This window comes from Dryobates pubescens, chromosome 28, assembly GCF_014839835.1.
Source record: "Dryobates pubescens isolate bDryPub1 chromosome 28, bDryPub1.pri, whole genome shotgun sequence".
NCBI lineage: Eukaryota > Metazoa > Chordata > Aves > Piciformes > Picidae > Dryobates > Dryobates pubescens.
In genome coordinates this window covers 1,490,801-1,507,971 of record NC_071639.1, presented here as the reverse complement: position 1 = coordinate 1,507,971, position 17,171 = coordinate 1,490,801, and the positions used below count along the sequence as shown (strand labels likewise).

Below are 17,171 nucleotides of genomic sequence, written 5' to 3'. Positions count from 1 at the left end.
GAACTATATAAGCTGACAGTAAGCTAATCCTAAGGTTAATATTAAGCTTCCACATACTGGATGCAGTGTTAAGGTCCTCCTTTGGGGACCAGATATTCTTGCTCTTAATCCAGCCTATTTTTTTTTACCCTCTTTGCTTTAAGTTAAAGAATGTTAAATGTTTTATTGTGTTTCCCCCCACCCCCAACAGAAACAATTTTAACACAGGGCTGCAGGAATTAGACAAAACTAAACAAGTCTTCATGAGAGTCAAGTTACACAAAAAAAACCAGAGTGGTTGAGGTTAGAAGGAACCTCTTGAGATCCCCCAGCCTGATGCTTCTAGAGCTACCTAGAATAATTTGCCCAGGAGCACATCCAGTGGGGTTTGAGTATCTTCACAGATGGGAACCCCACAACCCCTCTGGCTAACCTGCTGCAGGGCTTGAACCTCCTACCTCAGTGCAAAGTATTTTCTTGTGATGTGAGATGGAATTTCAAATCACACCAAGCTGGGGGCAGGAGTTGATCTGTTAGAGGGTAGGAGAGCTCTGCAGAGGGACCTTGCCAGGCTGGACAGATGGGCAGAGGCCAAGGGCAGGAGATTGAACACATCCAAGTGCCAGGGGCTGCACTTTGGCCACAACAACCCCATGCAGAGCTACAGGCTGGGGGCAGAGTGGCTGAGAGCAGCCAGGCAGAAAGGGACCTGGGGGTAGTGGTTGAGAGTAGACTGAACATGAGCCAGCAGTGTGCCCAGGTGGCCAAGAAGGCCAAGGGCATCCTGGCCTGCATCAGGAAGAGTGTGGCCAGCAGGAGCAGGGAAGTCCTTGTGCCCTGGGCTCAGCACTGCTTAGGCCACACCTTGAGTCCTGTGTCCAGTTCTGGGCCCCTCAGTTTCAGAAGGACATTGAGAGACTTGAAGGTGTCCAGAGAAGGGCAAGGAGGCTGGGGAGGGGTCTGGAGCACAGCCCTGTGAGGAGAGGCTGAGGGAGCTGGGGTTGCTTAGCCTGCAGAAGAGGAGGCTCAGGGGAGACCTTCTTGCTCTCTAGAACAAAGGGAGGGGAGGGGAAGGGGAGGGGAAGGGGAGGGGAAGGGGAGGGGAAGGGAAGGGAAGGGAAGGGAAGGGAAGGGAAGGGAAGGGAAGGGAAGGGAAGGGAAGGGAAGGGAAGGGAAGGGAAGGGAAGGGAAGGGAAGGGAAGGGAAGGGAAGGGAAGGGAAGGGAAGGGAAGGGAAGGGGAAGGGGAGGGGAGGGGAGGGGAGGGGAGGGGAGGGGAGGGGAGGGGAGGGGAGGGGGAGGGGAGGGGAGGGGAGGGGAGGGGAGGGGAGGGGGAGGGGGGGGGGAAGGGGAAGGGGAAGGGGAGGGGAGGGGAGGGGAGGGGAGGGGAGGGGAGGGGAGGGAAGGGAAGGGAAGGGAAGGGAAGGGAAGGGAAGGGAAGGGAAGGGAAGGGAAGGGAAGGGAAGGGAAGGGAAGGGAAGGGAAGGGAAGGGAAGGGAAGGGAAGGGAAGGGAAGGGAAGGGAAGGGAAGGGAAGGGAAGGGAAGGGAAGGGAAGGGGAGGGGAGGGGTGTTTTGGTACAACCAGTTTTAGTTCCTTATCTCTCCAATGGAATTGTTTAGAATTATCTTTATTTCCTTCTCACACCAAGAGAGATTTATTTACATTTTACTACTTTCCTGTTCAATAGCTGTAAAAACTTTTAAAGGCATAGCCTAAAACTGCCACAGCCTGCCACCCAAGGGCTTCAGAGACAAAGCTGACTTAAGAGGCTTCTCTTCTCCCTGCTCATTTCTGCCACAATGATGCAGTTCAGTGTTCCTCTGAAGTGTGTCCAAGTGTGAGGTTACACTCACAGTGGACCTCCAGAAGGAGTGCAGTGACAAATGGTCTGCTACAGAGCAGGACCTGGTTTTTCATCAGCCATACCACTCTGAACTGGATCAACCCAACTGCTGCACGAAAGGCCAGACAGAAGCTGCCATTTGGACCTGACAGGACCCTAACAAAGCTTTACATGAACGACATCAACCCTGACTCAGGTCTCATTGCCATTCCCTCAAAGCCTTTATCAGCCTCCCCACACCTACCTGTGTCTCAGCAGTACTGATGGAGTGGTTTGTCTCTTTGTCTGCTTTAGCATGATGCTGATTTTCATCTGCTGCTTCTTCTGAGCTCCTTTTCAGCTGAGCCACCCCCTCTGCTGTCTGGCTTTCACTTTCTTCAACTACTTGCTCTTCCCCTGTGGCCTTCTTCTTGTGCTCATCTTTGGGCTCTGCCAAGGTGTAGGACTTTTGTTTCTTGAGCCAGGGGGGCAGGAAACGAGAAATACCCTTGCTTTCAGATGGAGCTTTCTCCTTCTTCTGGCTGCTTGGGCTAGCTGGTGCTGGGACAGGGGAAGAATCTTGAGCTTCTTCAGAGGATGTTCCACTGGACTTTTGATTCTCTGGAGTCTTTGCCGCTCCTTCAGGCTTGTCCTTGGCTTTGTCTGGTCCCAGCTGCTCAGAATCTTTCTTTACTTCAGTCTCTGAGCCAACTTCAGTTGTCATTGTCACAATTTACACTGAAAGAAGCAGCAACAAAACCAGTTTTGTTCTGTAGCCTCTGACTTTTACATGATTTGCAGTAATTTGCAGTAATAATCTGCAAGAGGTTCTGACTTTTACATGATTTGCAGCAATTTGCAGTAATAATCTGCAAGAGATTCTAAATGAAACCTCTTTGGGTCAAAGGAATACTTGTTTTCAAATCTCAGCTCAGCAGTGAACTCAGCTGAGCACTAAATGAAAACTTAAATGCTCTGTAGATAAAGATTTTCACAGCAATAAATGCCCCAAGAGTTTCCTTCTCCTTGATAAACATTGAAGTGTGCTCACTAAAAGGCATTTGGTGTGGTGTAAGCTATCCCTAATAACACCAGCCAATATTCCATGAGGAATTTCACTTCTCTTTCTACAAGGCACCTTGGCTGACCCAGAAGCTCAAATTGCAGAACAGCATCCCCCTTCTCTTGTCAAACTGGTAGATAAAACCCCTTCACTATTCACTGACACATTCACATAACACAAGCTTATACAGAAGCTATGGAGGTGCTGGAAGGTGTCCAGGGAAGGGCCACGAGGATGAGCAGAGGGCTGGAGCTGCAGAAAGGACAATTCCCCCTTGCCCTCTCCCCATTCCTGCCACCAACAGGGCAGCAGTTCCAGTCTGTGGCAGAAGCACTGAAGAAAAGGCCTTGGGGGTGCTGGGGGAGGAGAAGCTCAGCAGGAGCCAGCAGGGAGCACTTGCAGCCCAGAGAGCCAAGCAGAGCCTGGGCTGCAGCAAGAGAAGTGTGGCCAGCAGGGCCAGGGAGGGGATTCTGCCCCTCTGCTCCACTCTGCTGAGACCACAGCTGCAGCTCTGGGGCCAGTGCTGGAGCCTCTGTGCCAGGAAGGATCTGGAGGGGCTGGAAGGTGTCCAGAGCAGGGCCACGAGGAGGAGCAGAGGGCTGGAGCTGCTCTGCTGTGAGCACAGCCTGAGGGAGTTGGGGTTGTGCAGGCTGGAGAGGAGAAGGCTCCCAGGAGACCTCATTGTGGCCTTGCAGGATCTGCAGGGGGCTCCAAGAAAGCTGGGGAGGGACTTTTGAGGGTATCAGGGAGGGATAGGACTGGGGGGGATGGAGCAGAACTAGAAATGGGGAGATTGAGATTGGCTGTGAGGAAGAAGTTGTTCCCCAGGAGGGTGGTGAGAGCCTGGCACAGGCTGCCCAGGGAGGTGCTGGCAGCCTCCTGCCTGGAGGTGTTTGCAGCCAGGCTGGAGGTGGCTGTGAGCAACCTGCTGCAGTGTGAGGTGTCCCTGCCCATGGCAGGGGGTTGGGACTGGCTGAGCCTTGAGGCCCCTTCCAACCCTGACAGTTCTGTGATTCCTTTTTACTTTAAGAAATGCCAGCCAAGGTGAGGCTAATCTACTTCGTGCTTGATGCACTTAACTTGCACAACACTTTCAACTGCCCTTTCAAGCCAGCTGGAAAGCAGTTCAGATCACAAGGCAGCAGCACGTTGCCTTAAGGTTTCCAAAGCACATTGGTAAGTAGTCAGAAATAAAGTTAAAAGTGAGTCTCTCCCAAGGTGATAAAGAAGGGGGGGGAAACTCAAAATAAAATTAACAAAACCTACCAAATAAAACCCCAAACAAACACACACACACACAAAGCCAGGGGCTAACAGATGCCCAAACACACAAGACATGTGCTCTTCTGACCAGAGATAGACAATACTGAGCCAAAGGAGACAAACCGGAGAGTTACCTCAGAAAGAAGCACAGGAACCTTAAACTCTCGACAGGCAAATTCACATCAAGAGGCAAGGCCCAGAGGCTCAAGTCAGGGCCCCTGAGGGTCAAAGCCCCCCAGCAGCTCAAGTCAAGCCCCCCAGTAGCTCAAGTCAAGGCCCCAGAGGCTCAAGTCAAGCCCCCCAGTAGCTCAAGTCAAGGCCCCCTGAGGGTCAAGGCCACAGAGGGTCAAAGCCCCCAGAGGGTCAAATCAAGGCCCCCAGAGGCTCAAATCAAGGCCCCAGAGGCTCAAGTCAAGTTTCCCACAGGGTCGAGTCAAGGCCCCCAGAGGGTCAAGGCCACAGAGGGTCAAAGCCCCCAGAGGGTCAAATCAAGGCCCCCAGAGGCTCAAGTCAAGGGCCCAGAGGCTCAAGGCAAGGCCCCAGAGGCTCAAGTCAAGGCCCACAGAATGTCAAGGCCCCAGAGGCTCAAGTCAAGGTCCCCAGAGTGTCAAGGCCCCAGAGGCTCAAGTCAAGTTTCCCAGAAGGTTGAGTCAAGGCCCCCAGAGGGTCAAGTCAAGGCCCACAGAGGGTCAAGGCCCCAGAGGCTCAAGTCAAGGACCCCAGAGGGTCAAGGCCCCAGAGGCTCAAGTCAAGGACCCCAGAGGGTCAAGTCAAAGCCCCCAGAGGGTCAAGGCCCCAGAGGCTCAAGTCAAGGCCCCCAGAGGGTCAAGTCAAGGCCCCAGAGGGTCAAGGCCCCAGAGGCTCAAGTCAAGGACCCCACAGGGTCAAGTCAAAGTCCCCAGAGGGTCAAGGCCCCAGAGGCTCAAGTCAAGGACCCCAGACGCTCAAGTCAAAGCCCCCAGAGGGTCAAGGCCCCAGAGGCTCAAGTCAAGGACCCCACAGGGTCAAGTCAAAGTCCCCAGAGGCTCAAGTCAAGGCCCTAGAGGCTCAAGTCAAGGCCCCCAGACGCTCAAGACAAAGCCCCCACAGGGTCAAGGCCCCCACAGGGTCAAGTCAAGGCCCCAGGGGGTCAGGCCCCCCCAGGCCTGTGGAACAGAGGTGTTTTTGGCAAGTGGAGCCTTTCCCAGAGTTATGGGATTTTCTGTTTTCTATTAAATTGCCTAAGGTACATCCTGTCCATACAGCATGGTCACAGAGCAGCAATGCAGGAACTGTGAATCCCAGGCCATCTCTGCCCTCTTAAGGACTTAATGGCAATTGGTATTTAGAAATTACTCTGATCGTTCAAAATGGACTGAACTAATGAGCAGGACTATGAGGTTGCAGCTCAGCATGAGGAGGAGCTTCTTCAACAGTGAGGGTGACAGAGCCCTGAGCAGGCTGCCCGGAGAGGTTGTGGAGTCTCCTTCCCTGGAGACTTTCCAGCCCCACCTGGCTGCATTCCTGTGCAGACCCTTAATCTGCATTTCTGGTAGAGTTCAAAACTTGCATTTTATCAGCAGTATGCAAAGCAGAGGTCTCCTGGCATCACATGGCTCTGTGCAGCAGCGTGCTCCTGGGGGTGCCACAAGCCCTGTGAGGAGAGGCTGAGGGAGCTGGGGTTGCCTAGCCTGGAGAAGAGGAGGCTCAGGGGAGACCTTCTTGCTCTCTCCAACTCCCTGAAGGGAGGTTGGAGCCAGCTGGGGGTTGGTCTCTTCTCCCAGGCAGACAGCAGCAGAACAAGAGGACACAGTCTCAAGCTGTGCCAGGGGAAGTTTAGGCTGGAGGTGAGGAGAAAGTTCTTCACCAAGAGAGTCATTCATCATTGGAATGTGCTGCCCAGGGAGGTGGTGGAGTCCCCATTCCTGGAGGTGTTCAAGAGGGGATTGGATGTGGCACTTGGTGCCATGGTTTAGTCATGAGGTCTGTGGGGACAGCTTGGACTTGATGATCCTTGGGGTCTCTTCCAACCTTAATGACACTGTGATACTGTGAAAACCTGCATGCACTGTGTTAGCAGACAGAGCAAATAGTGAAGCCAGCTGCACCTTCTAGTCATTATTTGTGTGCAAAGATGTGTGGCTCTGAATGCAGAGGAATAAAGAAACCACTAAAGAATAAACTTTTCAACTCTGAGGTCCTTAAGGCAGCAGAAGTGTTCCTCGGATTGGCTTCCATCAGCCTGCCAGGTCTTGACACACTGGCTGCCAGGAGGCCTGCTTGGGTGTGCTGCTCTGCCCTGCTGCTTGCTGCTCTGCTGGTCTCCCTGCACACAGCAAGGGGAGCTGCAGGGGCTGCACAGACAGGCTGCAGACTTGGCTGTTCTGTGAGCCTCAGCAGCAGCCACAGGGCAGAAGCTTGTCAGAGTCCATGGGTTTCCCACGCTGCGAGAAGAGCAGCAGAGCTGGGACCTGAGCTGCTCTCGTGGGGTCACAGCTCTTTGCAGGCTCAGAAGGCAGCACGCTGATAAACAGACCAAGATGCCACACAGAGCCAGGAAAACACCCACATTATTTCTTTTAGAGTTTCACAGTGCATGGAGGAGCCTCAGACAACAATCCATGGGACCAGGCAACTAATGCTGTGGTTATGGATCAGACTTTTGACATTGCACTAATATCCCCAGCTGAAAATACTTAGCCCCAACATAAACCAGCTAACATCAGCAGCCTGTCCTTTCTCCTTCTCATCTGCCCCAACTGCCTCCTAAGCTTCTTTGCAAGGAAGTATCCTGGGCTGCATCAAAGCCAAAGTGATCAACAGGACAAAGGAGGTGATTCTGACCCTCTGCTCTGCTCTGCTGGGAGTTCACTTGGAGCACTCTGTCCACTACTGCAGCCCCCAGCATAAGAGGGACTTGGACCTGCTGGAGCAGGCCCAGAGGAGGCCATGAAGACCATCAGAGGGCTGAAGAACCTTCCCTGTGGGGACAGACTGGGAGAACTGGGGCTGTTCAGCCTAGAGAAGAGAAGGCTCCAAGGAGACCTCAGAGCAGCCTTCCAGTACCTGAAGGGGCTCCAGGAGAGCTGGGGAGGGACTTTTGACCAGGGCTTGGAGTGACAGGATGTGGAACAATGGCTTTGAGCTGGGAGAAGGGTGACTGAGAGTGGAGATGAGGAGGAAATTCTTGGCAGTGAGGCTGGTGAGACTCTGGCACAGGTTGCCCAGGGAGGCTGTGGCTGCTCCTTCCCTGGAGGTGTTCGAGGCCAGGCTGGATGAGGCCTTGAGCAGCCTGGGCTGGTGTGAGGTGTCCCTGCCCATGGCAGGGAGTTGGAAGTGGCTGATCTTTAAGGTCCCTTCCAAAGTAAACCATCCTCTGAATGTCTGAGCCAGGTGAGCAAGCTGTCCCTGTCAGCCTGTGCACTGGTCAGCAGATGGTGCCAGCACAGCTCTCAAAAGCAGCAGCAGGTTCCAGAGGTCAGCCTTTGGGCAGCAACAGTATTCCAGTTCCAGATGTAACTCCCAAACTAGGAGAAGTAAAGGAAGGCTTTCACAGGAGCATTGACCCGTTCAGAAACATCACTGCAGGGCCAGAGAGGGAATTACCACTCCATGAGAGGAACAGCTAGTTCCACACATACCTGAGCATGTGTCTGCAGGTATGCCTGCTCATGGAGCCTGAGCTTAGGGCTGAGAGCAGAAAAGGCACAAAACTCTCTGGGTCCCAAAGAATCCTGTGGCTTTTGAACCCAGTTTCTAGAGCACTGCAGGCACACCACGATGGCCAGCAGAGCCAGAAAGCATTGATGGCAACTACAAAAGCATCCCTTCCCCTAGAGCACCCTTTTGCCTAGAGCATGAAGCCACTACTCAAACTCACAGGTGTTTTGTTAGCCTTTGGTTTGCAGGAGGGCCCTCACAGAGCTGAACACCTGCAAGCACACTGCCTCCCTCTGAAACGTTCATGCCTGGGAAACATTTTTGTCCTTACACAACTACATCATCAAGTCTCTAGCACTAAGTTTGAGAGTGCAGAGGCATCATCATTCCTTGCAAGACACAGGACTCCAGAGCGAAACCCTGACCAGTCTCTGCTCTGGGTGGGGTGGACTTAAAAGATACCTCTGAAATAGAATCACAGAACAGTCTGGGTTGGAAGGCAGCTCCAAAGCTCATCCAGTCCAACCCCCCTGCAGTCAGCAGGGACATCCTCTGCTAAATCAGGTTGCCCAGAGCCCTGTCCAGCCTCACCTTGAATATCCCCAGGGATGGAGCCTCAAACATCTCTCTGGGCAACCTGTTGCAGTGTTCCACCACCCTCATGGTGCAGAGCTTGTTCCTCACACCCAGTCTCAATCTGCTCTGCTCTCATTTCCAACCATTGTCCCTTGGCCTATCCCTTTGCACACAGTCCCTCTGCAGCCTTCCTGTAGCCCCTTCAGGAACTGGAAGGCCTGCAGTGATACTTGAGTGATTCTGAAAATCACCATAAAGACAGAAGAGAAGATTCAAAGCTGCAGACAGCAAATGAACTGAGACAGGGAAAGTCATTTCTGTCTGAAGTGGCAAAGTGAGGCTCTGCAGTCTAGAGTTCTGTTGTGAAAACATTCCTCACACTGCCCAACCTCTGCAGAGCCACTCCAGGGACTTGTGAGGGTGCCAGGGAGGGATAGGACTGGGGGGGATGGAGCAAAACTAGAAGTGGGGAGATTGAGATTGGCTGTGAGGAAGAAGTTGTTCCCCAGGAGGGTGGTGAGAGCCTGGCACAGGTTGCCCAGGGAGGTGGTGGAAGCCTCCTGCCTGGAGGTGTTTGCAGCCAGGCTGGAGGTGGCTGTGAGCAACCTGCTGCAGTGTGAGGTGTCCCTGCCCATGGCAGGGGGTTGGGACTGGCTGAGCCTTGAGCTCCCTTCCAGTCCTGACAGTTCTGTGATTCTACCTCAGCTCAAGCCCAGGCAGAACCCAGCAGCACTCCTGTTCCTTGAAGTCTTTCTCTCACTTAGTGCTACAGGCTGGGGTCAGAGCAGCTGAGAGCAGCCAGGCAGAGAGGGACCGGGGGGTACTGGTTGACAGCAGCTGAACAGGAGCCAGCAGTGTGCCCAGGGGGCCAAGAAGGCCAAGGGCATCCTGGCCTGCAGCAGGAAGAGTGTGGCCAGCAGGAGCAGGGAAGTCCTTGTGCCCTGTGCTCAGCACTGCTTAGGCCACACCTTGAGTCCTGTGTCCAGTTCTGGGCTCCTCAGCTCAAGAAGGACATTGAGAGACTTGAAGGTGTCCAGAGAAGGGCAAGGAGGCTGGGGAGGGGTCTGGAGCACAGCCCTGTGAGGAGAGGCTGAGGGAGCTGGGGTTGCTTAGCCTGCAGAAGAGGAGGCTCAGGGGAGACCTTCTTGCTCTCTGCAACTCCCTGAAGGGAGGTTAGAGCCAGGTGGAGGTTGGTCTCTTCTCCCAGGCAGCCAGCAGCAGAACAAGAGGACACAGTCTCAAGCTGTGCCAGGGGAGGTTTAGGCTGGATGTTAGGAAGAAATTCTTCATAGAGAAAGAAATTAGCCATTGGAATGGGCTGCCTGAAGAGGTGGTGGAGTCACCATCATCGAGGGTGTTTAGGAGAAGACTGGATGAGGCCCTTGGTGCCATGGTTGAGTTGATCAGATGGTGCTGGGTGACAGGTTCGACTCGATGATCCCAAAGGTCCCTTCCAACCTGGTCTATTCTATTCTATTCTATTCTATTCTATTCTATTCTATTCTATTCTATTCACCAAAGCAGCACAGCCACACATCTATTGTTTGCCACTCAAACACTCCCAACTTTTCAGAGTCATAGAATTATTCAGGCTGTGACCATGAAGTCCAGCCACAGAACACAGAGCACCTGCTGCAGGCCATGGCTATTTTGCCTGGTCAGTACCTTGGCTGTTGCAATCCTTACACAACTGGAAGGGATTAGTTTTAAAGGATAACTCAGCTGAAGGGATACAAGTCTCCAGAAAGGATCAGTAACCCTGCAAGAGCTGAAGAGTCAGAATGCTTCATGCACTATTTTGTTAACTTTTGTTTTGGCCTGGCACTGGGTGACAGCCTAAAAGTGGACAATAAAACCCCCACAGTACTATGAGAGAGTGCTGCTTCCCCAACTGCATCCCATGGACTGAGACCCGCAGCACCTGTGCAACAGCACCTGTACAACACACTAAATCAGCACAAAAACCCCACAAAATTAACCACCACCCCCAAAAAAACTCACAACAAAAGAAAACCAACCCAAAACCTACCCAAGAGCAACCAAGCCCTCAAGAACCACTAAGTCCCAAGAGCAACCAAGCTGCAACAGCAACCAAGCTGCAACAGCAACCAAGCCCCCAAGAGCAACCAAGCTGCAAGAGCAACCAAGCCCCCAAGAGCAATCAAACCCCAAGAGCAACCAACCCCCAAGAGCAACCAAGCCCCCAAGAGCAACCAACGCCCAAGAGCAACCAAGCCCCCAAGAGCAACCAACCCCCAAGAGCAACCAAACTCCAAGAGCAACCAAACCCCAGGAGCAACCAACCCCAAGAGCAACCAACCCCCAAGAGCAACCAACCTGCAAGAGCAACCAAACCCCAGGAGCAACCAACCCCAAGAGCAACCAACCCCCAAGAGCAACCAAGCCCGCAAGAGCAACCAACCCCCAAGAGCAACCAACCCCCAAGAGCAACCAACCCCCAAGAGCAACCAAGCCCAAGAACAAGCAAGCCCCCAAGAACAACTAAGCCCCCAAGAGCAACCAACCCCAAGAACAACCAAACCCCAGAAGCAACCAACCCCAAGAGCAACCAAGCCCCCAAGAGCAACCAACCCCAAGAACAACCAAGCCCGCAAGAGCAAATAAACCCCAGGAGCAACCAACTCCAAGAGCAACCAAGCCCCAAGCTTTCAACAAAAGAACCTCACAAACAGCCTTCAAGGTCTACATGCAGCCAAGCCGTGATGCCCACATGGAAGTGTCTTTGCTTAGGGAGAAGCAAACAGACATCCTCCAGCTCTCACTGCTGCTCCTTCTGTATTTCCAGCCTGCAAATACTCTGAGACACGAGGCCAAGCCAAGCCCAGCCTCTCAAAAGCAGCTCCAGCCTGTCCTGCCAGAGTGCACATCCACACATGCACTGTGATCAAGCAAGTTGTGAGCTGCTCCCCAGCCCTGCTGAGCATCCACCAGGCTTTTCCCAAAGCTGCATTGAACAAGAGGGACCCCACCCAAGCCCTGACACTGCCAGACAAGGACATGCTCAGTGGAAAACTGGGATTGAGTTCCAAATCCATCTCAGCAGCCAGAGCCTGAGCATGGGTCAAGAGGCAGCTCTGTTTTCCTGCTATCTCTCCAAGCTACAAACAACACAGCCTGAGAAAAGCCTCTGCCCTGGCTTCAAAATCAGCAGGGAGAGTTTGCAGCAGGTTTGACTCTGCACCTTCAAACTCTCACAGTAACCACAGCTGAGAGATTACAAAGAGCAGCAAGCACTCATTGCAGAGAACCAGCTTCATGGAAAGCAGCTCCATGGGGAGGGACCTTGGATGCCCTTATCCATGGGACAGCAATGTGCCCTGTGGTCAAGAAGGCCAAAGGTCTCCTGGGGTGCATTCAGAAGAGTGTGGCCAGCAGATCGAGGGAGGTTGTCCTTCCCCTCTACTCTGCCCTGGTGAGAGCACATCTGGAGCACTGTGTCCAGATCTGGGCTCCCCAGTTCAAGAGGGGCAGGGGTCTGCTGGAGAGAGTCCAATGGAAGCTATGAGGATGCTAAAGGGCCTGGAACATCTGTGTGAGGAGGAGAGGCTGAGAGCCCTGGGGGTGTTGAGCCTGGAGAAGAGAAGGCTGAGAGGGATCTGATCAATGGTTACAAATATCTGAGGGGTGGGGGGCAGGAAGGGGCCAGGCTCTGGGCAGTGGTGTCCTGGGATAGGACAAGAGGCAATGGACACAAACTGGAACCCAGGAGGTTCCACCTCAACCTGAGGAGAAACTTCTTTGGTGTGAGGCTGCTGAGCCCTGGAGCAGGCTGCCCAGAGAGGTTGTGGAGTCTCCTGCTCTGGAGCCTTTCCAGCCCCACCTGGATGTGTTCTGTGTGCCCTGCCCTGGGTGCCCTGCTCTGGCAGGGGGATTGGACTCAATCTCCAGAGGTCCCTTCCAACCCCTACCATGCTGTGGTTCTTTCACTGCAAGCTGAGAGGTCCTTGTGCAATAAAGCTGCAGGATGCTGGAATCCCAGCTGCACATCATTGTTCTGACAAGTGTCCATTTCCTCTCCAGTGGAAACCACACTGAAAATTATTAGCATCTGACAGGGCTAGGAAATGTACAACAGCATGCAGAGGAGGGAAACCATCACAAGTGCAGGATTCATGAGCAGGAAAAGGAAATGAGAACAGACTGATCTGTCCTGGTAGACACAAGTGACAGACCACTACAAGCAGGACACATTTGCAAGTCATTTACCCCAGCAGATCTCCCCCTCAGCTTCATTTCCCCAGCAGATCTCTCCCTCAGCTTCATTACCCCAGCAGATCTCCCCCTCAGCTTCATTTCCCCAGCAGATCTCCCCTTCAGCTTCATTTCCCCAGCAGATCTCCCCTTCAGCTTCATTTCCCCAGCAGATCTCTCCCTCAGCTTCATTTCCCCAGCAGATCTCTCCTTCAGCTTCATTTCCCCAGCAGATCTCCCCCTCAGCTTCATTTCCCCAGCAGATCTCTCCCTCAGCTTCATTTTCCCAGCAGATCTCCCCCTCAGCTTCATTTCCCCAGCAGATCTCTCCTTCAGCTTCATTTCCCCAGCAGATCTCCCCCTCAGCTTCATTTCCCCAGCAGATCTCTCCTTCAGCTTCATTTCCCCAGCAGATCTCCCCTTCAGCTTCATTTCCCCAGCAGATCTCTCCCTCAGCTTCATTTCCCCAGCAGATCTCTCCCTCAGCTTCATTTCCCCAGCAGATCTCTCCTTCAGCTTCATTTCCCCAGCAGATCACCCCCTCAGCTTCATTTTCCCAGCAGATCTCTCCCTCAGCTTCATTTCCCCAGCAGATCTCTCCCTCAGCTTCATTTCCCCAGCAGATCTCCCCCTCAGCTTCATTTCCCCAGCAGATCTCTCCCTCAGCTTCATTTCCCCAGCAGATCTCTCCTTCAGCTTCATTTCCCCAGCAGATCTCCCCCTCAGCTTCATTTTCCCAGCAGATCTCTCCCTCAGCTTCATTTCCCCAGCAGATCTCCCCATCAGCTTCATTTCCCCACCAGATCTCTCCCTCAGCTTCATTTCCCCAGCAGATCTCTCCTTCAGCTTCATTTCCCCAGCAGATCTCCCCCTCAGCTTCATTTCCTCTGCAGATCTCCCCTTCAGCTTCATTTCCCCAGCAGATCTCCCCCTCAGCTTCATTTCCCCAGCAGATCTCTCCCTCAGCTTCATTTCCCCAGCAGATCTCCCCCTCAGCTTCATTTCCCCAGCAGATCTCTCCCTCAGCTTCATTTCCCCAGCAGATCTCCCCCTCAGCTTCATTTCCCCAGCAGATCTCTCCCTCAGCTTCATTTCCCCAGCAGATCTCTCCCTCAGCTTCATTTCCCCAGCAGATCTCTCCTTCAGCTTCATTTCCCCAGCAGATCTCTCCCTCAGCTTCATTTCCCCAGCAGATCTCCCCTTCAGCTTCATTTCCCCAGCAGATCTCTCCCTCAGCTTCATTTCCCCAGCAGATCTCTCCTTCAGCTTCATTTCCCCAGCAGATCTCTCCCTCAGCTTCATTTCCCCAGCAGATCTCTCCTTCAGCTTCATTTCCCCAGCAGATCTCTCCCTCAGCTTCATTTCCCCAGCAGATCTCCCCCTCAGCTTCATTTCCTCTGCAGATCTCCCCTTCAGCTTCATTTCCCCAGCAGATCTCCCCCTCAGCTTCATTTCCCCAGCAGATCTCTCCCTCAGCTTCATTTCCCCAGCAGATCTCTCCTTCAGCTTCATTTCCCCAGTAGATCTCCCCTCAGCTTCATTTCCCCAGCAGATCTCTCCTTCAGCTTCATTTCCCCAGCAGATCTCTCCTCAGCTTCATTTCCCCAGCAGAGCTCCCCTTCAGCTTCATTTCCTCCAGCGATCTCTCCCTCAGCTTCATTTCCCCAGCAGATCTCCCCTCGCTTCATTTCCCCAGCAGATCTCCCCTCAGCTTCATTTCCCCAGCAGATCTCTCCCTCAGCTTCATTTCCCCAGCAGATCTCTCCCTCAGCTTCATTTCCCAGCAGATCTCTCCCTTCAGCTTCATTCCCCACAGATCTCGCCCTCAGCTTCATTTCCCCAGCAGATCTCTCCTCAGCTTCATTTCCCCAGCAGATCTCTCCCCGCGCTTCATTTCCCCAGCAGATCTCTCCCTCAGCTTCATTTCCCCAGCAATCTCTCCTTCAGCTTCATTTCCCCAGCAGATCTCCCCTCAGCTTCATTTCCCCAGCAGATCTCTCGCTTCAGCTTCATTTCCCCAGCAGATCTCTCCCTCAGCTTCATTTCCCCAGCAGATCTCCCCTTCAGCTTCATTTCCCCACCATCCTCTCCTCAGCTTCATTTCCCCAGCAGATCTCTCCTCAGCTTCATTTCCCCAGCAGATCTTCCCTCAGCTTCATTTCCCCAGCAGATCTCCCCTTCAGCTTCATTTCCCCAGCAGATCTCCCCTTCAGCTTCATTTCCCCAGCAGATCTCCCCCTCAGCTTCATTTCCCCAGCAGATCTCTCCTTCAGCTTCATTTCCCCAGCAGATCTCCCCCTCAGCTTCATTTCCCCAGCAGATCTCTCCCTCAGCTTCATTTCCCCAGCAGATCTCTCCTTCAGCTTCATTTCCCCAGCAGATCTCTCCCTCAGCTTCATTTCCCCAGCAGATCTCCCCCTCAGCTTCATTTCCTCTGCAGATCTCCCCTTCAGCTTCATTTCCCCAGCAGATCTCCCCCTCAGCTTCATTTCCCCAGCAGATCTCTCCCTCAGCTTCATTTCCCCAGCAGATCTCTCCTTCAGCTTCATTTCCCCAGTAGATCTCCCCCTCAGCTTCATTTCCCCCAGCAGATCTCTCCTTCAGCTTCATTTCCCCAGCAGATCTCTCCCTCAGCTTCATTTCCCCAGCAGATCTCTCCTTCAGCTTCATTTCCCCAGCAGATCTCTCCCTCAGCTTCATTTCCCCAGCAGATCTCTCCCTCAGCTTCATTTCCCCAGCAGATCTCCCCTTCAGCGTCATTTCCCCAGCAGATCTCCCCCTCAGCTTCATTTCCCCAGCAGATCTCCCCCTCAGCTTCATTTCCCCAGCAGATCTCTCCCTCAGCTTCATTTCCCCAGCAGATCTCCCCTTCAGCTTCATTTCCCCAGCAGATCTCCCCCTCAGCTTCATTTCCCCAGCAGATCTCTCCCTCAGCTTCATTTCCCCAGCAGATCTCCCCCTTCAGCTTCATTTCCCCAGCAGATCTCCCCCTCAGCTTCATTTCCCCAGCAGATCTCTCCCTCAGCTTCATTTCCCCAGCAGATCTCTCCCTCAGCTTCATTTCCCCAGCAGATCTCCCCTTCAGCTTCATTTCCCCAGCAGATCTCCCCCTCAGCTTCATTTCCCCAGCAGATCTCCCCCTCAGCTTCATTTCCCCAGCAGATCTCTCCCTCAGCTTCATTTCCCCAGCAGATCTCTCCCTCAGCTTCATTTCCCCAGCAGATCTCCCCCTCAGCTTCATTTCCCCAGCAGATCTCCCCTTCAGCTTCATTTCCCCAGCAGATCTCTCCCTCAGCTTCATTTCCCCAGCAGATCTCTCTCTCAGCTTCATTTCCCCAGCAGATCTCCCCTTCAGCTTCATTTCCCCAGCAGATCTCCCCCTCAGCTTCATTTCCCCAGCAGATCTCTCCCTCAGCTTCATTTCCCCAGCAGATCTCTCCCTTCAGCTTCATTTCCCCAGCAGATCTCTCCCTCAGCTTCATTTCCCCAGCAGATCTCTCCTCAGCTTCATTTCCCCAGCAGATCTCTCCCTCAGCTTCATTTCCCCAGCAGATCTCCCCCTCAGCTTCATTTCCTCAGCAGATCTCCCCCTTCAGCTTCATTTCCCCAGCAGATCTCCCCCTCAGCTTCATTTCCCCAGCAGATCTCTCCCTCAGCTTCATTTCCCCAGCAGATCTCTCCTTCAGCTTCATTTCCCCAGTAGATCTCCCCCTCAGCTTCATTTCCCCAGCAGATCTCTCCCTTCAGCTTCATTTCCCCAGCAGATCTCTCCCTCAGCTTCATTTCCCCAGCAGATCTCTCCTTCAGCTTCATTTCCCCAGCAGATCTCTCCCTCAGCTTCATTTCCCCAGCAGATCTCTCCCTCAGCTTCATTTCCCCAGCAGATCTCCCCTTCAGCTTCATTTCCCCAGCAGATCTCCCCCTCAGCTTCATTTCCCCAGCAGATCTCCCCCTCAGCTTCATTTCCCCAGCAGATCTCTCCCTCAGCTTCATTTCCCCAGCAGATCTCTCCCTCAGCTTCATTTCCCCAGCAGATCTCCCCCTCAGCTTCATTTCCCCAGCAGATCTCCCCTTCAGCTTCATTTCCCCAGCAGATCTCTCCCTCAGCTTCATTTCCCCAGCAGATCTCTCCTCTCAGCTTCATTTCCCCAGCAGATCTCCCCTTCAGCTTCATTTCCCCAGCAGATCTCCCCCTCAGCTTCATTTCCCCAGCAGATCTCTCCCTCAGCTTCATTTGCCCCAGCAGATCTCCCCCTCAGCTTCATTTCCCCAGCAGATCTCCCCTCAGCTTCATTTCCCCAGCAGATCTCTCCTTCAGCTTCATTTCCCCAGCAGATCTCCCCTTCAGCTTCATTTCCCCAGCAGATCTCCCCTTCAGCTTCATTTCCCCAGCAGATCTCCCCCTCAGCTTCATTTCCCCAGCAGATCTCTCCTTCAGCTTCATTTCCCCAGCAGATCTCCCCCTCAGCTTCATTTCCCCCAGCAGATCTCTCCCTCAGCTTCATTTCCCCAGCAGATCTCTCCTTCAGCTTCATTTCCCCAGCAGATCTCTCCCTCAGCTTCATTTCCCCAGCAGATCTCCCCCTCAGCTTCATTTCCTCTGCAGATCTCCCCTTC

At 53.4% G+C, this 17,171-nt stretch overlaps 1 protein-coding gene across 1 annotated transcript in view; it reads right to left on the bottom strand.

The window, feature by feature from the left end:
* EPB41L2 (erythrocyte membrane protein band 4.1 like 2) overlaps positions 1-17,171 on the bottom strand; it is a 157,110-nt gene that overhangs the window by 78,838 nt on the left and 61,101 nt on the right. Inside the window, exon 3 of the mRNA XM_054173977.1 lies at positions 2,067-2,539. Coding sequence (XP_054029952.1) covers positions 2,067-2,525 — 459 coding nt within the window. The 5' untranslated portion in view covers positions 2,526-2,539. The remainder of the gene's footprint in view (positions 1-2,066; positions 2,540-17,171) is intronic.